Here is a 26166-nt window from a genome sequence, read left to right as displayed (position 1 = left end):
GAACGGAACAATGATTGTGCAGTGATCGTAATCAAGCCACAAGTTCAAAATGGCTGCGAAACGAAAGACAGAAACAACACAGTTACCGGCTGAAGAAAGCGATATCCTTCAAATAAGACCTTTGTATGTTCTTTCGTTTCCTGAACATATACTGATAGAAATAGTATCAAGTGTATTGTCTCTATAGATTCTATATAGATTTAGATCTAGATCTATATTCTAGAGATTTTTCTGATGCGCTTGCGTGCGTTTAACTCGAAATGAATTACACTTACAGTCAGTCTTGGTCTTGACAGTAGAAATGGAGCCTATCTATCTGTTTGTAACTTTGGTATAGATTCCCGCGTTACGCACGGGTTAAGTATTGGATGCCCTTTCAGTCAGGATTTACGACAAAAGATAATATAAAGGCTAGGCCTTAGCGCTTTACCTTACGCTTTACCTTACGGCAAGGTGCCTTACTCTCTTAGATAAAGGCCTACCCCAACACAAATAGGCCTACAATGACTCAGGGCTGTCCCCCCACCCCCAACTTCTTTTGACAGCCCCCTTTACACTTCACAATAATAATTAAACTATGGAGTATTGACTATTGATTCAGTCTTGTTTCTGACACTAGATCTAGATCTAGATCAGATTAATGTCATAGTCATCTTTAAACTTTTACACATGGCATGGCATGAGGGTATTCTCAATTCTTGTCTGTGTTTTTGAATTTAAAAAGAAAATGGGAGGAAGTCCTTCCAAAAAATAAGTTCAAGTTTAAATTTACATTTCCTCATAAAGAATACTCAGTCGGGTCTTTTGAGGGCACCTTTAGTAGATCTTATACTGGGTGCCCATTGGGATAGGATCAGCGGTTCGGCCCGACTTACTGACTCAAAAACAAACGCTTATGTATGGCACAAGACCCGCCGTAATGGGCACCCTGTATTAGATCTACTTCTTTAACAAAAAATGTTTCTGTTTGTCAGTCCTACTTTTTTAGACTTGCGAAATGACCATTATTGGTTATAGTGTCTATGTGTGCATACTCAACAAACAAGCAATCTTACAAATATTATAATTTTAATGTCTCTACAGAGGAGCGGGACAGGAAGTTGGTCGATCATGTCATCTTCTGGAGTTCAAAGGAAAAAAGATATTGGTGAGATTATTGTTATATCATCTCCATCTAAGAACATAGTACAGTAGTCTCCGCCTAAGATCCCACCACTTACGATCCCGGTTCGCTTAAGATCCCGTTGTTTTAGGAAAACAGAATTTTTACTATACAAAAGTCACCCCTAAGATCCCGCTCTGATGGTCTACATTCGGCTAAGATCCCGCATTTCAGATCATAATTTGCTAAACAAAAACCCGGGAGGGCACAGCCGATCAACCTAGAGTGATAAGTTGAGATCAATAAACTGTCCGTCGCGTCAAAGATCAACCACTATCGTGAATGTGATCACATACACGTTGTAAAACTCGATGAAGTGATACAATGTTTGCCCCCAGACGGGATCACACCGGGGTGTGAACTGACCGATGCGTTTGTTTTCCCCACGCATCGCACTCACATCTGAGCTCGCCACCTAAACTTGCATCACTCGCTGGGTGGGTAGGGCCTACATGTTCGCTCCAGGCAGGATCACATCGAACTGTGAACTTGACCATTGCAGCAGTTGTCTGTACTCCCAAATTTGCGAGACAGACTGAATTTTAATTGGTGGGTTCACAACGTAATGGTGTGTAACGACAAAGGCGATTTGGAGGGTGGGGGGGGGGACTCGGTCAGAGATGGAAAGCTATAAATTTTTGACAGGTAAAGAGGAGGGGCAACTGGATAAGCGTAGATCTTGAGACTCATGATAGGATTATAAGTGAAAATGGCACGCCTCATGCCACTATGCAGCGTGATAGGTCATCAAGTTTAACCACTCTTTGCTCGTCATATGCCATAAACCCACCAAGGGAGCACGTCAGTTCATTGTAGAGAGGAGGGAGACCATTTTACCGATTGTGAGCCTTAACATGGGTCACCATAGATTCTTCCCTGGGTTCATCAGTTATGATCCCAGTTCGCCTAAGATCCCACATTTCCTTGCTCCCGAGCACCGGGATCTTAGGCGGAGACTACTGTACTTGAATCTAGAACTGGGGTCTTAGGAAGACAGGATGCTCCATGCTTCCTTGCCCCTCTTCATGAGGGTCCATTTCAGTGTGGGCAGGCTGATTGTCTCCACCATGAGCTGGTTGTTGTAGCGTCTGATGGGGTCACACAGCCTGCTCTTCCTACCTTCACCAAACTGCACTCCTTTCGCAATCACAACCTCCTTCGTGAAGGAGTCCTCGTCACGGCTGCTGGCTAGGTTTTCTCGGACAAGAGAGCTACTACAGTTGGAGGGTCAAGGGTAAGCACTCCCTCTATGTTTGCGGAGCCTGCTAGCTTATCTGCTCTTTCATTTCCCTTGACTCCTGCATGTCCTGGGCAGAAGATCCACTGCAAGTCTGATTTTGCTGTCTTGGATTGTCTTAAACCAATCTGCATATATATAGAGGCTGCCGGTCAAGATCTTACCCCGAGTACTCATTGAGTCTGTAACAAAGGTAGCCTGCTGGTATCCATCAGTGCAAAGCCATTTCAGAGCCTCAGTGATGGCATTGATCTCAATGCACATGTTTGATGTAGTGAGGCCCGTTGCCCCAGATGCCTCCTGGACTGTTACTCCTTGGCAAGAAGTAGAAGCCGTGTAAGCCCGCCTGATTTGTTCCCACGCTGAACAGAGCCATCAGTGAAGATAATGGTTTCATCCTCTCTGCAGTTCTCTTCAGTTAGAGTCTGGGTTTCAGCATGTGTTGCTCCTTCAGGCCATTCACGACATTCATGCCCCAATGTAGCAATCACTTGAGTAAATCTGTCTTTCACCTTGTCCGCAAGCTGTACCCATGTCTCCCTTCATCTAATTGCCCCAACACTTTTCAATGGTTTGCACTGCCTGGGTCATCCACTTCGTGCCCCATTTAAGCCGTGGGTTAGTCTGACGACCTACTTTGTCATGAAGAGGATTCTGTGGAACTGCGCAGACTTTCAAGCAGACCTGTGCAAGCGTGTGTCTTTCGTTCATGCCGGATTGGCCTAGCACATATCGCATTGCAGCAGCTGATGTATCTTTTGTGCAACCGAGTATGGCTCTCATCTAAGATCATAGGTTGTGTACAAACCCAGTCAGCCAAAGGCCTGACTTTTTTTTGTCTTTTGATATGACGGGAGTTCTTAGATTGAGACCACTCTGACTATGTATGCATGTGTGTGTGTGTCATGTTTGCTCCGCCTAGTGTACATACACGAAATTTTAACTGTTAGGATTTAGTTAGATATTTGTTGAACACAGTATTGTTTAACATGTAATTTCTGTTACCTTGACAGGATTTCAAATCCCTGTTTATTTTTGACCTCTCTTTATTCTGTCATTGCAACTTCCTTTAACACGAAATCTGCTTAATACGAAAAAATCTTCTGATTCTATATATGTATGGTTGTGTCATGAGGATTTAATTTTAGTGTTGTCTACTTAGTGATGAACATGCTTTTTGTTTTCTGATTTGCTGTTTCTTTTTTAAGGAGTGAAAAAATGGTGAAATGGTAGTTTAAGTTTAACACCATTATCAACATTTTATATTGGGTTATTCAAGAGGCGGGATCTTCGAGTTTATCGGCCATCTCTGAAAGGACCGAGCCAAATGGGAAGTTCATGTAAAGTGTCTTTCCAAGGGACAAAGCGTCGGACAATGCTGAGGCTTGAACCCCCGAATCCGCAATCTCACAATTATGGTCCGGTAGCGTAACCACTAGGCTACCGACACCTCTTATTTATGGAGTGATTTTGATGTTGCTTACCTAAACAGGGTAAAGACAGAACCCTACTCTCACATATATACATGCAGTTTTACATCTGTATGTACTGTAATGATGTTATTATTTGTATATGTGTTTATTTAAAAATAAATACAATTTATACATTACGTGGGTGTGTATAATTAACAATCTGATTCTGATGTAATGCTAATTTGTAATATTACCAAACTTACCAAAGTTTAATGAATGAAACTGACATTAATTTGTCAGTGAATGCTTGATAAGATTTCACTAGTATGAGTATTTTTAGGATCAAATATTTGCAGCTCTTGAAATTGATATCATAATGTACTACTGTTGTCAATGCACTTCCATTAACAGGGAAAGCAAGATGTAAACTTTTTTGACATATATGCTATTCTTTTATGCAGCTGGATTGTGGCATTCACCCTGGTTTGACTGGAATGGCTTCTCTCCCTTTCCTGGATATTATTGACCCAGAGGAAATCGATCTCATGCTCGTCAGTCAGTGAGTAGAAGTTGTCATAACTTAGCAAAGTTTGTCTGAGTGACGTGAACTCTAACTGACTGCTTCAGTTTTAAGGTTGTTTTTTGGCTGTCAAGCTTTACTTCCAGTAAAACTATTGGAGCCTGACACTTTTGGGGTATATTAAAGCATCAACCACAAAAAGACTGACAGCTATCATAATTTTGAAAATGCAACAAGAGAAAGAAAGAATGCTCTCACAGAAAAAAAACAACCTGCATCTAATTTGTCCGAATAGTTTTTATTTTATCATTATTTTGAAATGGCAATGTCTGGGGGTTATACAATTTTTTTTTGCACCCTATTTATAATAAAATCATCTATCGCTATGCGGCTATGCAGGGGTGACTTACTTAGTCCGTTACAGCTAAAAAAGTATCACACATAACTTCACCAAATTTTTAACAAAACAACTGTTGGCCCGCCACTTCCTGTAGCTTGTAACCGAAAAACACCGGAGATATTGATTGATAAAGATGGAATTTTTTTCTGGCTCCCTTGTGATTCCGTCTTACACAGGTTCGACTGTACATACAGTAGGGATGAGAGTACTTTATAGACAAGATGAGTAGCTTCTAATTTATTATTTTAATGTTACATATTTTTCCTCTTCATTTAAGCATAGTTACTGACCACCAATAAATTGTCAATGTTGCAAGAAAAATTGGTCACATAGCTCCGGTTGTCTTTTTCTTTACAGGGTGAGTTAAAAAATATGGAATATTTCTCAGAAGTGGTCATATTCTGACATTTTCTGAGGTTGTGTAATGGAAACCATCTTTCAATCAGAAATCAAAAGTTCGATTTCTTTGTTGGGAAGTTATAAAAAAAAAAAGAGTATTTCATCTTTCTGCTGGAATGTTGTATCCCGCTCAGACCGAGTTGGCCATGACAGGCAAGTTCAAAGCAGCTCACCTCCTAAATGATGTGAATTGTGTCGATAGGGATGTAAGACATCTTCAAATTACATACAGTTGAATTTGTCTAAGAGAGCCACATATTTTCATGGAGAAAAGTGGGACTCACTCCTAGACGGTTGGCCGTCTTATACACTGTCACTATAGTGTTAAAAAAAAATGCAATGGGGTAATGGGATGTGGCCGTTTGCACAAGTGATTGTCTTATACAGGTGGCTGTTAGAGCAGGTTCAAGTGTACATGTCTTTCATTGTTCTCCCATCAGCTTTCATCTCGATCACTGTGGAGGTCTTCCATACTGGCTTCAGAAGACAGCTTTCAAAGGCCGATGTTTCATGACGCACGCTACCAAAGCTATCTACAGATGGTTGCTCTCGGATTACGTCAAAGTTAGGTATGGCTTACAATGCTGGTGCCTTTGTTCAGCTCTGTTTTTTTATCATCTTCATTATCATCATTGCCTTCTCATCCTGTATCAGTGTATAGGCCATAGAGAGAGAGAGAGAGAGAGGGGGAGGGGCAGGGGGAGGAGGAGGGGGGGGGAAGGGAAGGAGAGAGATAGAGAGGGAGAGAGAGAGAGAGAGAGAGAGAGAGAGAGAGAGAAAATAATGCAGTAAAACATTTGCTTGAAACTTGTTTTACATCAAATGATACAATAGTTTTTGTTACATTGTTTAATACACTTTTACAGTTTTGTTATGTTTTTGATACATTATTATGATACCTTGTATGAAAGCCTTTTGTCATATTTTATTATCCACTTTTTAGTTATGTTAGAGGATACACTCTTTGTGTTATGGTGTCATGGTATGCTATTTTGTTGCATTTCTTTTTCAGCAACATTGCATCAGATGATCAGCTCTACACTGACAGTGACATTGAAAAAAGCATGGAGAAAATAGAGACAATCAACTTCCATCAGGTGTGGAAAAGCTCTGTTATTCTTTGCAATATTTGTTACAATCAGTTTGCCGTTATGCAATGTGTTACTAATTACTCATTTGGTTAGTCCGAGAGTCAGTACCTTTACACTTGTGCGCATTGAATGCATGCATATTATGGTATAGCTGCCAAGTAAAAAAAACCTATTTGAAAAACATATTTTGGGCTCATAGGGTTAAGAAAGAAATATAATTTGTCCAAAAATGTTTGTTTTGAGTGGGGAAGGAAGGTTAGGAGTGGGCGCAGGTGGTGGTGGTTTGGCTGCTGATGGTCCAAAGAAAGTAATGTTTTTTGTTTTTATGTTAAAGAGGAAGACGCTCTTTCCTGAAACAATATTTTTTCTTACATTAAGGAGGAGATATATTTTGTTGGAAGAGATTTGCTTTTGCTATTCCTTTTTTGCGAGTTTAAAAAAAAATGTAAAAGAAGAATTTCTACAGAGTGTCCAGGTCTTTCTGCTAGGACGCTGTGTCCCTCTAAGTCCAGGTTGATGCCAACCTCTTGAATGATCAATATTGTGTTAATTGGGGAATAAAACACCTACGTTTAAAGAATTTAAAAAGATGAGGAGTTTGTTGTAATGAAAATGAAGATTGACATGTTTTTACTCATTCACTTTACCGGCATCAAGGGTGTAACGGTAAGGCTCTTTGCCATCGTATCCAGAAGATGCGAGTTTGATTCCTGCTTGGGGAATTTGTTTTGTTTAGCATATCATGGTATGCCTGTCTCATGAAATGTGCTTGTCTTAAATGATGTAAATATTGTCAGTGGAGGAGGGGGGGGGGTGTTAAACGTTTACAGTCACTTGTAATAGCTCTTTTTCTTTTTGTTAGGAAACAGACGTGAATGGCGTGAGGTTCTGGTGCTATTCCGCGGGCCACGTGCTGGGGGCTGCCATGTTCATGATTGAAATTGCTGGAGTTAAAGTAAGTATTACTTGTGAATTTTTTTTATCACATCATATATTACGATAGTTGTACTTGTCATTTTACATGTTTAAAATTTTATATATACGTCGATGGTTCAGTTCAAGAAACCCATTTGTTACGTTTTTGCTAAAATCGACTTTTTGTGCTTTTCCATGGCTGCAAATCTTTACTTGTCACATATCTTTTCTATGAGAGGATCGGACTGTAAATAAGTTAATCACAGCCCGATCCTTCCATCAAAATAACTGACGGAAAAAGATATGCTTTGACAGTAAAGCCTTCGTAAAGATATTATTATTATTATTAATTTGACAAGATGGTGAATGGTTGCTTTATTCTTTAGTTTACCCGGCAAGTGATCGTACATTGGAATTTTACACATGTGTTTTAAGGGTGCCTCTAGTTAAGTAGGTTCTACTTCACAACAATTCGTTTGTTTTACCTGTCTGTCCTTCTTGCTTTTTTCCCCAGCACTAAATGACCTTTATTGTTTCTCAAACTTCATTTCTTTTTCTTTTTTAAAATTTGCTATCTATCTATTTCTATCTGTCTGTCTGCTGATCTTTTTTTTATATTGGTCTGTGTTTCTGTTTCTCAGCACTGTATGATTATGGAGAGAGAGAGGGAGGGAGGGAGAGAGATGTGCTTCTCTTTCTTCACACTAAACAAAATTATGTTTTATTCATGTGTCTTCAACCTCTTTCTCCAGATTTTGTACACAGGTGACTATTCCCGCCAGGAAGACAGACATTTGATGTGTGCAGAGACGCCGAGCGTACACCCAGATATCGTCATCATTGTGAGTTTGTTGCTGCATTTCATCAAAGAGCTGTTCGACTGCTCTAAGCCAATAGAGCAAAATATTTCCGGAGAAATTTAAAAAACTTCATATTTTAAAAAACAACTGCACGAATATAATGCATCTCTTCTTGCTTTGTAAAAAAATATTTAGAACTTGAATTTCGACAATATAATTCTGGAGCACATGCAACCTATACCATAGATTAAGAAACTTTGATCTTTGGGCATAATATATCTGAACAGCTGGCTGACGATTTGCTGTAGTCTTCTTGTACAGGACATGGGCGTCTTGTGTTGTAGTTAGGCCCCTTGCTGTTGCACACAGAATACATTTAAAAGCTATTGTTTAACATCTTTGTTTTGTCTCAAATTTTTAAAAGAAAATATTTAAACTGTTACCTCTGTTAAATTTCTTTTCTAGTATCTGTCTCTTTTATGATGTATTTGATTTCTCCTAGGAATCTACATACGGCACTCACATTCATGAGAACAGAGATGAGCGAGAACACCGCTTTACCAGTTTGGTCCACGATATCGTGAACCGCGGCGGGCGCTGTCTCATCCCTGCCTTCGCTCTGGGGAGAGCTCAGGAGCTGTTACTCATTTTAGGTAAGCCAGCGCTCAATGCATCTTGTTTGTGGCGTAATGGTTAGGGTTTCGGCATTACGATCAGAAGACTCAAGCTTGATTTCCTTGAGGGGAAGTTAATTCACCAAGTATCTCCGTTTGTCCGCTGGGATGTTACATCCCCACTCAACCTGGGTTTGTCCTCCTAATTGATGTAAATGGCATTGATAAGGGAGTAAAACATGTATAATCTCAAACATAGAGTTCGCTGCTCTATTTCATTGCCGTTTTAGTCGGTCCACTTGCCTTTGGTGACTGGCATTTGTGGTGTAGTGGTTAGGTGTCTTGCTGTCACTCGTAAGAGACGTGAGTTCGATTCCTATGTGGGGATATTTATTTATAAAATTTATCTTTCTTATCGAGTATCTCTGTCTGTCTGTCTGCAAGGACTTTTTTATCTTTGGCTCTGATAGGCAGGGTCAAAGCAGCCTGCTTCCTAAATGATATAAATTGTATTTGTATCGATAGGGGCGTAAAACATCTATAACTACAATTTTTTTTGCTTGTGATTTACTTTGTCCTGTGTTGGACCAATTAATTTCTATGAAATGTTTTGTTCCGTGCTGATGTTAACGTGATAATGTTGTTTTTTGAAAGACAAACTCTGTTCTATTACCTGCCTTTACAATACTATCATTGGACCATCAGGAGAAATCTTGAACGTACAAAATTGTCTGATTACAAATCTAAGATGTTTTTATTCTTGCTCGTCTACTTTCTAGCAGGAATATGCTCTATTGAAAAGTTGTTTATTTATATTGCTATTGCATGAGGAAAGGTATTCTGTTGGGGTCTCGAGGAACTGAATTGAATGAAAAAGGGGTATAATTTGTCCTCTTGGACGTTTTTCCTCTTCCTTTCTATCAGATGAGTACTGGAGCAACCACCCAGAACTGCACGATATCCCCATCTACTACGCCTCACAGTTGGCAAAGAAATGCATGAGCGTATACCAGACATACATCAACGCCATGAATGAAAAGATCCGCAGACAGATCACTATGAGCAACCCCTTTGTGTTCAAGCACATCATTAACTTAAAGGTACGGTACAAGCATATCATGAACTTAGAGAGAGGTATGTTACGAGTAGGGCTGGATCCTGCTTGTCAAATTTGAGAGTGGCGATTCGCGATTCAGTCGGCTTCAATGAATAGCGAGTACGTGAGCGCTCGTGGAGCTGTGACGGAACACTGACTGAAACGGAACAGTGTCATATCAACGCCACTTGGCGAGCGCGAGTCCCACTCTTGTTGTTCCGCCATCCTCTCCGCCCCACACCCTTTGTTGCGCTGCTCTATCAACTGACCTCAATTAGTGACTCCCATAAATCCCCCCAACCCCATGATTCGCTAAAACAATGGCTCCATAAAATTCCTTCTGTCTATTGGTTGGACCCCGTTCATTTTGTTTTAATAGGGGGGTTGGACTATACCATCTTTTGTAAAATAAGGGGAGCCATACTAAGTGTTCCGTTCCGTTCTTGCGCTCGTGACTTGACTCAGCAGTTGGTTAAACAAGCCACAAGGTGGTGACAGCGACAGGGGAGTGAATCGGGAATCGTTTGGCGATACTGTTCCGCGTTCCGCTAAAGTGAATCGTGAATCACGTTCCGCAGGAAAGAGTGGCGATTCAGTTCCGTTCTCGCGCTCGTGACCCAGCCCTAGTTACGAGCATATCATGAACTTAGAGAGAGGTATGTTACGAGCATATCATGAACTTAGAGAGAGGTATGTTACAAGCATATCATTAACTTAAAGGTATGGTACAAATATGCTACTTAGCGGATATACACATTTTTCACCACGTTGTATTGGTAATTTTCGCTAGATAAACTTGCTGTATTTTAAAATATACGAGGGATTCCAAGCAATCTTTTCAGACGAAAGCAGTTTGCTATGGTAAATTGAGCTAATCTAATTCTTCAGTTTTTTGTTTCACCTGCTTTACCTTTCTCGATGAAATATAGAGCAGTGTGATTATTTTTCTACGGTAAACATGAACAAGTTCAATTTAGGTTTTTGTTTCACCTCCGTGACTTTTGTTGACAGAATATGGAACAATTTGACGACATCGGTCCCTCGGTTGTGCTGGCCAGTCCCGGTATGATGCAGAGCGGCCTGTCCCGGGAGCTGTTTGAGAACTGGTGCACAGACAAGCGGAATGGCTGCATCATTGCTGGATATTGTGTGGAGGGAACGCTGGCGAAGGTATGTGGACCTGCAACTTACTCTGATAAGATTGGAGTGCCCAGATTTTTTTTTGCCTATCGAAGAGCCCCTATGGGATGTGCAAAAAGTTCTGTTTTTTTTTCTCTCGAGTTCTGTGTTCATCGGTAGTATGCAGCATTATAAATGACTTGAAAATACACAGGTTTATTTTCTATATTTACATGACTTATCGTGAATGACGTGAAAATAATGTACATTAATTGTTGGCAGTTTTTTTTTATGCACACATTTTATTTGCCACAGTCAGTTTGTAATGCTATCTTCATCTACTGGGGTTCGGGAGACTCCTTTCTTTTCCCCCAAACTCTGATTTGTAGGGAGAACTCTGAGAAAAACTCCTAGTTTCAGTCATGAAGGGATGATATGTCTGGGTAACGAGGGCTGGACATGTTGGAGGTTGTTGGTGGTGCTATGAGAAAATCATCAGTGTCATTCCACTAGCGCTTTCATTTTTTTTCCTTTTTTTTCCCTAAGTTTTGAAAAAATCATAGATAAAAAGGTGTCCAAATCAGAACCACGACTTGGGCATTTGTGATTTTTTAATCAGAACCTAAGAAGGAAATAAGGAAACAAAATGAATCTATATTTTAAGTGGCCCCTTGATGTCTTTGTTTTAATAATTACTTTTTCTGGAACCCCTCCCCCCGAATTTTATTTTGGCAATTGTGATGTGATGCTGATGAAACTTTATCTATTGAGGTCTTCAGGAACCATTTTAAATGAAGAAGGGATATAATTCTCCTCATATGTACGTTTTTCCTCCTCCCTTCTTTTAGATGAATACGGGAAACACCACCGGAGATTTACATGAAGGAATCTCTATGTGAGATACGCTGCATGGGTTGATATAATTTAGCTGTTCATCGGCTGAAATGGTCTCAATCGTTTATTTATGGTTTTTCTTTTATCTTGGCCCGGGACACTCTATACAGTGGAGTTTTACTGATGAGTATTTATGCAAAATTCACTGAACTTGTTATAGTCGCCTTGAAAAGTAACTTCACATAAGAATCTGTGTTTCTTTTCCCTTTAAGAATTTTTTTGTAACCTCTTTATCAATCGGCAAAGTTGATCTACTTCACCTTTGCCTGTGCAGCGTAGTCAGTTTTGATATGGTAAAATATCTTACACTTAGCTAGTCCTCTGCAGGAAGAAATTGATAGCAATTTCGCTGTAAAATTCTTTTCTGCAGTTGTATAGAAAGAGATTTGGGTTTACTTGCGCTAATTATAATGATTAATTACAATGATTTCTTGTCCTACTAATCTAAGTTATCTTTTTCTCTTTTTTCTAGCATGTCCTATCGGAGCCTAACGAGATTGTCACGATGGGCGGCCAGAAACTGCCGCTGAAGTGCTCGGTGGACTATATTTCCTTCTCTGCTCATGCAGACTACAAACAGACATCAGAGTTTTTGAGGGAACTTAAACCTGCTCATGTGGTGAGTAACTCATATGTCTAGATGGGGGGGGGGGGGGGGAGGCTTTACGCTATGTAATGGTAAGAGATATTTGCTTGAGTTGTTTCCCCCATTTGGTGAAGAGGAAGGTAGAGTTTTGCTGGAGTCTCTTCCAGGTTCCCCCTTTTGTTGTGATGGCAATGTATGATTTCTGCTGAAGTTGTCTTCCCTGTCTAGAATTGTTTCCCCTATGACTTCCTTTTTTAAAAAACAATACTGCCAATTTTGCACTGACCACACCTGGTCTAAAACTCTCAAATTATGCAAATATTTTTTTTCTTTTCAATTCTCTTCTACACTTTTGGTAAAATTTGCTTGCAGTATACCTGTCTCAGCATTAGAAGGCCACCTTAATAAATATTTTTGTTCTTCAAGAAAATGTTCTCTTAGAATGCCAAGTTGGCTACATCCCCTCCTCCCACTTTCTCCCTCCCCTTCTTGTATGTTTGTGGCAAACTGCTTTTGGAAGTCTTGCACTTACGCCATTGCTGGTTGCCACTATGGGGTGCCCCAACAAAGAGCGATTTAAAAAGTAATTTCGCGTCGGAAAGCTGCTAAAATGTACTAAGCCCAGAAAGTGAAATTTTACAAGAGGGAGAAAAAACTGTCTCTTTCTTTTAGCAAATGTATCTATACTGTGTATTTTTTGTCCTTTTTTCAACATTTAGAATTTGAATTTCAACAAAATGTTTCTCAAGCACATACAGCCAATAACATAGATTAAGAAACTGCAATTTATTTTTTTTAAATGTTCAATATTTAGCACTAAGTGCATTTAAGATCCAGTTGATAATATATATTTTGTTCCCTCTACTTTGTCTGTGTTGTCCAGGTGTTGGTACATGGTGAGGTCAACGAGATGGCTCGGCTCAAGTCTGCTCTGATGCGGGAGTACGAGGACGACACCGAATACAAGATGGAGGTCCACAACCCTCGCAACACCGTCCCCATAGAGCTGCATTTCCGTGGAGAGAAGATGGCGAAGGTGGGTCCATGCACTTGTGTTTGTGATGGGAAATTGTTCGGGTCAAAACATAGAGATAGGATTTTATTGATCTGCACAAAGAGAAGTTGGCTGAGGAATGGTAAATACTACTGGAGGAGTGGGAGAGAGAAAGATTTTGTTTAAGTGAAGAGAAGCATGTAAATGATCTTGACTCTTGTCCTGCGTCTGTGCCGAGATGCGAATCTTATCAGCAACCGATTACGTCGGACGCGCCGGGCAGGCCGCCAGGGTCACTCAGTGTGTACTGTTGGTGAACAGCGAGCGCGCCGGGAAACGTGTGTTTTCGCCATGAATACCGTGGGAGTGTGTTAACCGATGATGAAAATAACGCTCTATCTTTCATAGCTTTTTATTTATAAAGTGTTACAAGCCCATGAATAACCCCCTCTCACGAGCTGATAAGACATTACGAGTAGTCAAGCCCGTTCGAATAACCTTTCTAGGCGCTCTTGTTGTTATGAATGACCTGAGGTTCGAAAGGGGATAATATAGGTCAATTTCCGAATGTTTTACACTCAAATTGTTCTTTGTACCTGCACAACGGTATTCAAAACTATTAAACAAGCTTATTTTTTATCAGGTAGTTCATTTCATACAAAATCAAGCTCATTTGAAAGATTTTGTATAGAAAAATGGAAGTCTTGTTTCCTGACTACCCTTTCGAGCTCCTCATGTCTAAGTGGGTCAATTTCTTCTATAATTTCATTAGACGAACATCTAGAGCTACCAACTTGGTATGTTTTGAATGAGACGTATGCCTCGATTACGAACCAACGCAGGCAATTCTAGAAGAAGGCCACAAACGCACACAAACTCAAGCAGACTGACGCACACACACACTTGACCTGCGTGAATGGGGATCCGACTCGGGACCCGAATGACATGTAAGAGGATGCGCGCTGCGCGTGCGCTGAGCCGGGGGCTACACTGATTTGGGACCAGAACGTAGGCGAGGTGCCGAAATAGGCTTATCGGGCGACATAAACCCGGCTCCCGTAGGACGAGAGTTAAGGGTGCATCTCCTAAATGATCTAAATTATGTAACACACCTACAGTTACAACTACATGATCTTATGGTTTTGTCTCAACAACTTCAAATTTTCATCCCACAGAGGGGGTGGTTGGAAAGTGGAAGTGATAGGTCCTACTTCTTTTCTTTCCACTGTTGTCTCTGTCTGTCTAACTTTGCACTAAAGGACTGTTTATTTTTTTATGTGGTTCTAAGTTTAAGTGCAGGTGTTTTACACCTCCATCAACACAATTTAGATCATTTAGGAGGCGGGCTGTATTGCTGCCTGTCAGGGCTAACCCAGGCATGCGGTTTGCTCCTTCTTTCCCTTCAAACATCTATTGTCCTTATCTCTCCTCCTTCTATTTTGGTGTTTGTTACTCTCCTGTAACACCTCTAATCTTCGGCAGTTATATGACGTATATATTATGTGTTTAAAGTGCTGTAAAACTCTTGTGAAAATGAAACTTTCAGGTTGTCGGAGACTTGGCCTCGGAACCGCCCACCCAAGGTCACAAGGTGTCTGGGATTCTGGTGAAGAGAAACTTCAACTATCACATTGTTGCACCCAAAGATCTGCAAAGTGAGTTCTCCAATTCCCTAATGACTTTGGAAATGTTGTTGGGGTTTTTAAAATGTTTTTAAAAAATATATAGGTGTTTTACGCCCCAGTCTGCATATTTGTTTGGGTTTTTAAAATGTTTTTAAAAAAAATGTAGGTGTTCTACACCCCAGTCGGCATAATATAAACCATTTATGCCAACCTGGTCTTAGAGGGATACAATGTCTCAGCAGAAAGACCAAGATACTCAATAGAAATTGTCCCCACACAGGAATTGAACTCTTGTCTTCTGTATTGAAGAACAGCAAAACCCATAACTGCCTATCACAGATGCAGGTGTGTCTTCCCCCCCCCCTCCCCCCCCAAATCAAATTACAATCAATGTAGCAAGATGGTTTTGCATTTCTTAATCCTAAAATATTCTAGATTGTGGTATCAGTGTTATGACTATTTTAGTGCAAAATACTTCATGACACAACATGATTGTACATAGACAACACATGCTTACATGACACAGCACGACTGTACAAAAGACAACACATGTTTACGTGACACAACTGTGCATGGCACAACACTACTGTACATGACACAACACTACTGTACATGACACAACACATACTTACATGACACAACATAACTGTACATGACACAACACTACTGTACATGACACAACACTACTGTACATGACACAACACTACTGTTCATGACACAACACTACTGTTCATGACACAACACTACTGTACATGACACAACACTACTGTTCATGACACAACACTACTGTACATGACACAACATTACTGTTCATGACACAACACATACTAACATAACACAACATGAATGTACATGACACAACACATGCTTACATGACACAACACATGGGTACACAACACAACATATATATGCATACATGATGTGACTTTCACGATGCTCAAAGACATGGGGGAAGGATCCAACTTAACTTATACTCAGTCAGTTTCTTCCAGTGACGGATCTTTAAAGTACAGTGGAACCTCCTTTAACGGCCACATGAATAAGACAATCACCTGTACAAACGGCCACTTCCTTTTTCTTCCCTTGTGTATTCTTTACATTATAGTGGCACGGTAAGATGTCCACCTGTCCGAGTCGACTATTTTTCTCCTCGACAATGAGTGGCTGTCTTGGACAATTTCGATTGTATAACTTGTTTTGTCTTGCCTTGTCTTGCCTTGCCTTGTCTTGTCTTGTCTTGTCTTGTCTTGTCTTGCTTTGTCTTGCCTTGCCTTGCCTTGCCTTGCCTTGTGTTGTCTTGTCTTGTCTTGCCTTGCCTTGCCTTGTCTTGTCTTGCCTTGTCTTGCCTTGCCTTGTCTTGTCTTGCCTTGTCTTGTCTGCCTTGTCTTGCCTTGTCTTGCCTTGCCTTGCCTTGTCTTGTCTTGTCTTGCCTTGTCTGCCTTGTCTTGTCTTGCCTTGCCTTGTCTTGTCTTGTCCTGACTTGTCTTGTCTTGTCTTGCCTTGCCTTGTCTGCCTTGTCTTGTCTTGTCCTGTCTTGTCTTGCCTTGCCTTGCCTTGCCTTGTCTTGCCTTGCCTTGTCTTGTCTTGTCCTGTCTTGCCTTGTCTTGCCTTGTCTTGTCCTGACTTGACTTATCGATGTTCCTCGTTTTCCAGGCTACACAGACCTGGCGATGAGCACGGTGGCCCAGCGCATGAGCGTGTCGTTCTCTGGGGGTCCTGCGCTGCTCACCTACTACCTCAACCAGCTGGCGGGCGACATAGAGTTTGTCTCCAGCTCTCCCCACACCGTTATCCAAGCCTTTGCCTCCGTCAAGGTCACGCTGGACTCTGGTGTGGCATATGTCGAGTGGACAGCCAATCCTGTGACGGACATGTATGCTGATGCCGTCATTGCTGTCCTGTTGAAGGCAGAACGTGACCCCATCCCAGTCAAAAGTGAGAAAATTAATTCTTTATGTGCCATGAGTGAAATATCAGCACGCATGCATAAAATATCTTCATAATTACCTAGCTGTTCCTATTTTTCTTCTTCCCCTTTCTCTGACGTATGACCTGAAGGTAAAGGTACAATCTAGCTGATGCCGGGGAGGGGGAGGGGCTACCGATTCGCTAGCCACAAGATAGCTTGTTCTTAGGATGTTGAGGGAAATGCATGACCCACCATATTTACTGTGAAGTTGGATCTTATGACGGCACCTGTCTATAAGCCGCTCCAACTAAATTAAAAAAAAAAAAAATCTAAACTTTTTTTACACAAATGAGATATGCTGGTTTATAAGCCACAGCAGATTAAACAACACAGATATGTACGTCACATTTATTCTGTGTCATCATTGTCCTGTCGGCTGAAATCTTCTTTTTTGGCGTTAGAGTTGAACAGATTGAGCCTTGCCTTGATTTGAATGTGAGCAGTTAGCACTGTAAGGGTACAAACGCGGTGACACAGACAGACTTGCTGTCGCACAGGGACGGACAGGCACAGGGAAATGTGGTCACATTCAAACAGGCAGCAAGAGACAGCAACATTGTCAATCATGGCGCTGACAAAGAAGAAGAAACTCTTATTATTATTGTGGTTACGAAGGAAATTAAGACGTTCAATTGTGTTCATGAGGATGATGATGATGGTATTGATGTTGGTGATGATATATCTAGAATCTGCATAAAATTGATCATGAATCTATTATTTTTTTAACACTTACCATCCGATCCCAATTCATGGCCAATGGTATCCCACTGCTTCAATATATAATCACGATTAGCGTGATGTTTTTCGCTCTTGTCATAAATTGCTGGCCTTTCTTGCACCGCAATGATCAGTTTCTCTTCAAAATCCTCCATCTTGACAAGAACAATCACTGTGATCGTATCTTTATTTAACTCCCTTGAAACAGACAGACAGGAGAAGTAGTGCACGCACTTTTCGAATTTTCCTGACTGTCGCTGGCTGTTGCTGGCTGTTGCTGTCTGTGCCTGTCCGTGTTCAACATAGCGGGGTTGGTGTGTTTTAATAGAAATCATGAGCGGTTTTGGCGTGCACACTTTTTGATGTGCTGCTGTGACAGCAACTGACTGACCCTGTCTGTGTCACCGTGTCCCTAGCTTAACAATGTGAACAGTTAACACTTTGCGGCCAACTCTTTAACATGGAGTATGAACATAAACACTAGTTAACCCTAGAGCTAAGAATAGATGAGGCCGTGACGGTACTGCAATTGGGAAAATCGACAAATTAAGCCGCTGGGTTTAAAGCTGAGGAAAAAAATGTCGCCGGCTTAAAGACCGAACTTTACAATAGTCATCCAGACATTTCGTAATAGGGGGAGTAAATGGGAAAATTTGATGTATTGCGCTGCTGTTGCTGCTGCTGCTGCTGCTTATGCTATTATTTCATTAGCGTTTTTCTGATCTTTCTCTTGTTCCCACAGACATCCCCCCTCCCATGAAGATCGACCGTGCCCACTTCCAAGAATGTCTGCTGGAAATGCTGGCTGAGATGTTTGGGTCAGAGAGTACCAGCAAGCTGGTGCAGCGAGACCGTGTCACAGTCACAGTGGATGACAAGGTGGCGGTGGTCAATATAGACTCTTTGGTGAGTGGCATGTTGTGTGTATGTGTGTGTGTTTGTTTTTGTGTGTGTGTATGTAAAAGTAAAGTTGTTCCAGCATCTGATCCGGACTTTGGGGATTGCCTTGTTAGTGAGACAACTTCCTGGGCCTTCGGCATATAATTTTGGTAAGGTGGCCAGTTCTTTTCCACGCGGCCTTTACTTCCCCAACTTGTGTGTATGTGCATGTGTGTTTATGTGTGTGTGTGTATGTGCATGTGTGTTTATGTGTGTGTATGTGTGTAAACGTCTGGTCTCACACCATACTGATGAGAAATCAGAATTGGTAGCTTAAACACAAGGGGGCTATCCTGAAAAATGCTGTTTTGAGGAAATCGAAGGTACAGTTTTGCCCCTTTTTCAGTTTCTTTAAAAGACAAGGAGAATTTTCTGTACAACCAAACATATAAACACACCAATGAAACCAAACTTCTCCTATAGGTAGGGCAATGCCCACTTTTGGTTTAGGTCAAGATTTCTGGTAACCCCTGAAATCTGGGTTAGCCCGCTTGTCCTTAAAAGCGACCAATTTCAGAAGTGAAAAAAATAAAAGTACTGAACAACACGGATCCCGGATAGCTTGAAATTGTGGGGACCACCCTCGGTAGTTTGAGGGACATCTTACAAACATAAAGAAGGGGGGGAAAAAAAACCGGGACCGTGGGCACAGTTCAATGAATGTGTGATTTCGAGTCTTCTGTGTTCGTCGACCTACCCGTGTTATACTGGTATATTTTATCCTAGTCAAGTGGTGTCTCTTTACTGTAAAAGAAAAAAATAATCTCTTCTGTCACCATGCACGTGTTACAGTTACAGGACTGTTTTTGCCTCCATCCCCCCCCCATGTTTTTTAAAATTAAAAATTCCCGTTTAGGTTTCTGGGTCTTTTGAATTGACAGTAAGTCCTTGAACATCTTGCTCTGACGGGACAAATCTGTCCTCACAGAAAGTTGCATTTGAGAATAGCAAAAGTTGCAAAAAGTTGCAAGAAAAATCAACAAAAGTTGCAAGAAAAGTTGCAAGACGTGTATAGCTAAAAATGTCATGGAATTATTGGAATACATTGTTGGTATGCTCATTGCAATCAAAGTAACCAACGTGAGTTTTGCTAGATCAAAATCAAAAGTTAAATGTGAATGTCTACCGTACCAAAAAAATGGGAGGTTGCATGGTGTACAAAAACAGTTTGTACCTTGACTCATACATCATGTCTTTAAACTTAAACTCCCCCTGACGTTAGGCAGGTGTGACCAGCGTGGTTTTGGGGCTGTTCAAATATAATAATTTATAATCTTATATCTTTTTGAGGGGATTTTTGCCCCCCCTCCCCCCCCTTTACACTTTTCTTACATTTTCCTCTCCTCCTCCCCCCCCCCCCCCCCAAATCCCGTAATACTAATATTTATTCGCTTATAATAATTATAATATGACATTTATATTGTGCAAATCTGTGTTACAATCATTGTTCTATGCGCTTTACTTTTACATAATAGCTATTCATGAAAAACATCCATACACACAAGTGACATAATAATTAAATATGGTGTAAGCCAAACTTTTCCGGACAAATCTTCTAAGTGAATAACAGAGTTTACTCTTTTTCATGTCGTGTTTTGTTGTAAAAAAATTATGCTGTCATAAATTATTTTCCTTGTTATTTTTTCACCTTACAAAAGTGTAACATGACATTGGTTCAGGACCCCCCGCCCCCCCCCTTACATATTTCTTTTACAGGAGTCTAGACACCCCCCCCCCCCTTTAAGGCCTTTTCCAGGCGTAAGATTATATTTAAACGACCCCTTTAGTACGGTAGGGGTTTTCTGGATTAATTGATCCATGTCTAGATCTACCCTCCTGGCCTAAGATTTAAAGTCTTTCACAATTTTTTTTATACTAGATCTCTACCTGGTGCTACGGAACCAAGCAAGCTAAGTAATCAGACGATCGTGTTTACGATTGAGTTTACTCTAGAATCTATAGATATCTAGATCTAGAGTCTAGATTTAGCTAGATCTAGAAACTAGAAGAAGTAGAAGATGATTCAGTCCAAACAAGACTTGGGGAGGTCGGGACGGGTCGGTTTGCTCGACAGACTGATGGCGCAAAGTGGCTATCGTAGCACAAAATCGATCGCGCCCGACTCGTTGCCTCAAAAACAAACGCGTTGTTTTCAGGCAACGAGTCGGGCGATCATCCCGACCCGCTCTCATCCGCAACGGGCACTGGGCATCCCACGGTAGTCCGTAGTGCAAAGGAAGTGGTAGATCTAATTTCAGGTACGAATTGTCCCCCATCGCGTCGTTATTTTTAGTTGTGGGAAAAAATTTCGGTTATTTTTACCGAAATTAAATTATTTTTCCAATTTTTGCAGAAAACTGAAAAAAAATTCGCGAATTCACGAAAACGGCAAAAGTTGCGCTGAGGCCAAAAGTTGCGTGCGCAAATTTCTCTGAGGACAGACAAATAGACAAAAGAAACAGTAGATAAAACAACTTACTTACAGAACTTGGAACAGATGGATGATGGGGAAAAGACCAGAATTTATAATGTTTTGAGAGTATCGGAGCAAAGAAATGAGTGGTGGTGAACCATAGCTACTGATGTCTGCTTCAAATCTGCAGGCTTGCTGGCTGTTCCAAATTTTCTGGGACTGTCCCTGATTCAGCAGTAGGGAATATGATTGAGGGCTTTATCTAATAGAGTTCACCAAAACTAGTCCAACTTGGTCTAATTAGGTTTGTTAACGCAGGGTATCCCTGACTGGGTTTTGAACAAAGTTGGCAAGCCTGGATCTGGCACTTGATGATGATGATGATATATATTTGAGAGTGATGTATGAATCATGATGATGATGGATTATTTTCATGAATTATCAATTTTGTCCTTCTCAGGAAGTGAAATGTGATGATGAATCGCTACAACAGATGATCCACTCAGCCGTCACCCGCCTCCATCAAGCCATCAGTCCCATCAAGTGCTGAGGTCCTTCTAACTTCCACCAACAGATTTCTTCAGGGGCCAGAGTCAGAGAGTATACCCAGATATGACAGTGTTGGAGGAACTTCTGATTCGTTCAGTGTTTCCATTGTGTGTGTTCAAATGAGATCTTAGGAGCTTTAATTCAAATCTGTACAGAAGGATTTTTTCAAACTGGGGTTGTTTGAGAAGCTTTCAAAATTGCTACCTGCTTCCCCCCACCCCCAGGTGATTTAGTCCTGTTGGAAAATAATATGGGAGCTCTTCCTGCCTGTTGAACTTAAATAAATAGACTTCTTTTTTTTGACCGGAAGTTTGTTGCTGTCCAGCCTCTTTGAAAGCCTTCCTAAATTATTGAAAGGAAGTTTATATTTTTAATTAAATCGAAAAGAAGGTTTTTAGTTGAACCCTCTAGGCTCTGCACAGGTGGTTTAGAAAGTTTTGCTTTTTTTCCCACACAACGACATCTTTTCCATTCCCACTCGTGCTCTCACCCTGTTGTGGGAAAAGTTAACGGTCTATGAAAATACTTTGACTGGCCTTGTTTTCTACTGATACTTGTTTGAATATATGGTAATGGAAAAGTGCATATGTGTAAAAAAAAATATTCTTGCTCGCCGTGTTTTCAACTGTTGATGTATGATTGAGTGATTTATGTGACGGATAAGATGGGTCGTTTGTCTGACGGACACAGTGGCAGGACTTAATTGTTGTAATACTATCATACAAATTCATAAACTGTCATCTCCAGAATCAAACAATAAATGTTGTTAAACAATGCTCTCTATTGTGCTGTTCCGTTTTGTAATTGGCCTTGTTCTCTTTCAGCTCAGCAGAGAACCTCGTTGGAAGCTTAGATGTTGTTATAAGGGGTTATAGTATAAATGGTCCTGGCTTGAATTCGCAATGGAACATTTTTTAAAGCTGTGGTTGTTTGGGGAAATTTCAAGGCTCCCCACCACCTTGGCTTGGTCCAATCAAGATGGATTCTTTCTTCCTCTTGGCCGTGTCCACATTCGCAGATCGCAGACTCTTCAACTTTTAATTTAATGTGCATATGGTGTTTGAGTCTGTTGTGGCCACAACATAGTCAAAAGATTTGTGACCTGATCTACCCTATTTAGCATATATAGTAAGGATCACATCTGTTGAACGCATGTTTTGAGAACATTAATTAGATCTAGACCTAGTGAAAAAATATGTTCAGTGTAAAAAAACAATTTCTTGTAACAAGTTTTGCTACTAAATAATGATGTAGGCCATATGCCTATACTATGCAAAATGTGTGTGGGAAGCTGGAAGTGATGTGAGCAATCCCATTTTTTGCGTTACGAATTTTTTTTTACAGTTCTGTAGATCTAATTTTTACTACTTCTACGTCTGCTTTTTCTGTTGTTGCACCCAAAAACACAACAATTTAAAACCACAATTCCAATCTCTACAGGTTGCACAGTGAATTCTGGAACTCAAAATTACAAACAAGACAGTAAATGTTCCACTTTTCACTCTTTTGTAAAAGCCACTCTTGTTTATAGGGTTACTTCCGAAAATGACAAATCTTGCCCTCACTACGCCATTGTTTTCGGTCCTCAATTCTTCACAGGTCATGTGGTACAGTGCCCATTCTACTATAAGTGTAGAATTCTGTGGATTAGACCTACTTTATTATTTCCCTTGAATTTATTACTGAATCCCCTATAACGAGAATCCTGCTATAACGTACATTTTGCATCGGTCCCCTCCCTCTCGTTATAACAGGATTCCACTGTAGTATAAAAACTACCCAAAACATAATTCTGTAAACTGAATTCGGTCAAAGAAACTCAATATCATAAACAAGCACATCAACTGATTTTGAAATAAATTCTTTATTATTTATCAACAACAACATGTCATAAGAAATAGTACCTAAGAATAGACCACGATAAAAATATATCATGTAAATTATTATAAAGTAAAGTGCAGTACACCCAAACACACACACGATGCCACACTCTACAAACCTGGACCTCAAGGTCCTGGAAATTATTCTTAATGGGACCTATAATATCATGGTCCCACATTTGCCAGCTTAGTGCTATCTTGTTCTAACTCCATTATAATTCGAGTTCTGACGTAAATAAAAAATCACTTGGTGGTTTAGTGGTTAGGATCACGGACTCGAAATTGTGTAAGGTTGTGGGTTTGAATCCTGTCAGGGGGCCGAAGTTGTGTCCTTGGGCAAGTCCCTATATACAGATTTTCCTCACTTCGCCCAGGTGGGAATGGGTACGGTACTCAACCATAAACAGCTAAAGATCTCGTCAGTTTGTTAGGGTTTTGAGCACGGGATATCCCCAATTTGCATTGTATGCTTTTCAAGAAGCTGAGTATGTTTCCGAGTCGTGTTCTTTGATATGCAGGGGTAATAATACTGGTAAAACGTATGGAGCACACTGTAGAGCTAGGATATGTAATATGTTCTATATGCAATTATTATGACTAAATATGACTAATAACATCACTATTATTATTGCCGTTGGATTCGAGTCGCAAAAAACAGGAGTTAAGTAAAAAGGAAACTGCAATTCTGTGGAACGAGCAATAACTGCAATAATTTTGGCTGGGTTCATGAGTTCAAAGGGAAGACTTTTCAACAACTTTGACAGCTGTGACAAAATATCCCAAAAATCTGAAATTGGAGTTAGTCCAAGATAGCATTCAGCTCCTGATTTGTCATTATTAACTCATAAATCTCTCAAACTTCTCTAAATCTGGACACAAACACAAAAACAAAAAGTGACAATTTTATGACAGCAGTTGACAGTATTTGTGAACACATTGTGGTGTTTCAGAAAGCATTTTTGGGCACTTGCAACACAATTTCAATTAGGTCACACGAGTGCTGAAGAGAAGAGGTGTTACAAGAGAGTAACAAACACAAAAAAGAAGGAGAGATATGGACGATGGATTTTTTATAGGAAAGGAGGAGCAACTGCATCAGAGCACCTGCCCACCACCCACACTTTGTGATGCACATGTGACCATAGCCACCCACTGGCATCAGAATTTCAATTATCAACCCCCAGTTTAAAATAAGATATATTTCCAAAAAAGCAAGAATAGATATATAATAAAGAATTTCATTTGTACCAACTGCAGTGAGGTTACTGAACACACAGTGCACAGAGAGAGAGAGAGAGATAGAGATATTTGTTTCAGCATGTGAATGTGAGACATGTTTTTACTAATGTCCTGTCTTGTGTGTATGTGCGAGTGCACCTAACTTTTGTAAAATCCACTACTATTGTAAACGACCAAGACAAATTTCTCCCTGCGAGATGAATTATAAAGATTGTCATCGTCATTGTCAATGCTAGCGATAAACCTTCTATTTACAACAAATCAGAAAAAAATCAGGATATATTTCTGAGAGTGCTCCAACGGCCAGCTGGACAAGGAGCCACCTTCCATCCCCCCTCCCCATGCACTATTTTTACATTATAATATAATGTCACTGTAAAACGTCCACCTGTCTAAGATGGCCACTTTTCTCCTCAACAGGTGGCAGTTTTAGACAATTTCAACTGTATTTCTGAGAGTGTTTGGGATGATGATTTTGTTCAAGGAGGTAGAAACTGGCAGCTAAAAAAAAGCATGAGCTTCTTGTTAAAGGAAATCTGTTTTAGTAAGCGTTTTACGGAACTTGCAACACAATTAGGTCATACAAGTGCCAAAGATTAGACGTGTTACAAGAGAGTAACAAACAAAAAAAAAAGGAGGAGAGTTAAGGACGATAGATATGTTTGATAGGAAAGAAGGAGTAAACCACACCAATGTACTTACCAACCATTCACTGCCCTCAGAGATAATGCTAAAGCTACAACAAAACAAGAGCTGACCAATATAATATCTTTTCAGTTGGCTGAGAAAGAGAATGAGCAAAAGTTATTACAGGCAGCGATGGGGCTGCAAGTAAAGTGTATGTAGTGTAGATCATTGGCCAGCTGTTTAGATGTACTGAGCCCCAATTTTTGAATAAAAAAAAAAATAGCTGTGGTATTGGTTGCATGTGCTTAAGAAACGTTTGGCAGAAATTCAAATTCCAAATGATGAAGAGAGAACGAAATAGTTTTTTCTCTCTTTCCTGAAAAATTTTGCTTTCTGTGTTTAAAACAGTTGAACAGCTTGCTGACGATAATATATACAGCGGAACTCGGATTCAACAAGGTCGCCAGGCCTGACTTGTAATCTCGTTGAATCCGAGTGTTCATTATAGCAAATATGAGGTTATGTGTAGATAATTACAAACACTGAGCAAGCAATGTATAAAGAGAAGCCACAAGTAATGCCTGAAATGCCTGCATATTATGAGCTGTGTAAAAAAAAAGACAGGTTCGTTCAAATGCACACGCCTGTGTCATCTCGATAGTTTACTAAAAGGTTGTGTTGCTGTGTAAAGCTTAGCCTAGCATACGCCAACTTTTGATTCCACAGACAAGCGCACAATTCATTATGTAGATGTACGAGAAGACTAACTTATTATTGTAATAATGATCAGTCGCCGGGGGAAAGAAAGACTGTGACGCGTTTGTAACTTCAACGTTCAACGCCCGGACCGCTAGTGTCATCCCTCTCCCCGACACGCCCACACATCCGACACACGCTAGAGTAGACATGTGCGCGTGCCAACAATGCATGTGTTGTTACGAAAAAAGGCTGCTGACTGGTTGCATGCAA

The 26166-nt window shown here is 40.5% G+C and overlaps 1 protein-coding gene across 1 annotated transcript; it reads left to right on the top strand.

Annotated features, from left to right (window-relative positions):
* Window positions 1-7: 7 nt before the first annotated feature.
* Window positions 8-22228, top strand: LOC101862835 (cleavage and polyadenylation specificity factor subunit 3). Its single transcript, XM_005108965.3, has 16 exons — window positions 8-123; window positions 1084-1147; window positions 4273-4370; window positions 5571-5699; window positions 6143-6227; window positions 7084-7176; window positions 7889-7978; window positions 8439-8589; window positions 9475-9650; window positions 10658-10816; window positions 12132-12278; window positions 13129-13281; window positions 14786-14894; window positions 16518-16799; window positions 18293-18456; window positions 21363-22228. The coding sequence occupies exons 1-16, from the start codon at window positions 50-52 to the stop codon at window positions 21450-21452; spliced, it is 2064 nt and encodes a 687-aa protein (XP_005109022.1). The 5' UTR covers window positions 8-49; the 3' UTR covers window positions 21453-22228.
* The last annotated feature ends 3938 nt before the right edge of the window (window positions 22229-26166 follow it).

Source organism: Aplysia californica, unplaced genomic scaffold (genome assembly GCF_000002075.1).
Source record: "Aplysia californica isolate F4 #8 unplaced genomic scaffold, AplCal3.0 scaffold00739, whole genome shotgun sequence".
Lineage (NCBI taxonomy): Eukaryota > Metazoa > Mollusca > Gastropoda > Aplysiida > Aplysiidae > Aplysia > Aplysia californica.
The sequence above is the reverse complement of the archived record's forward strand: the minus strand, read 5'-3'. Positions and strand labels throughout refer to the sequence as shown.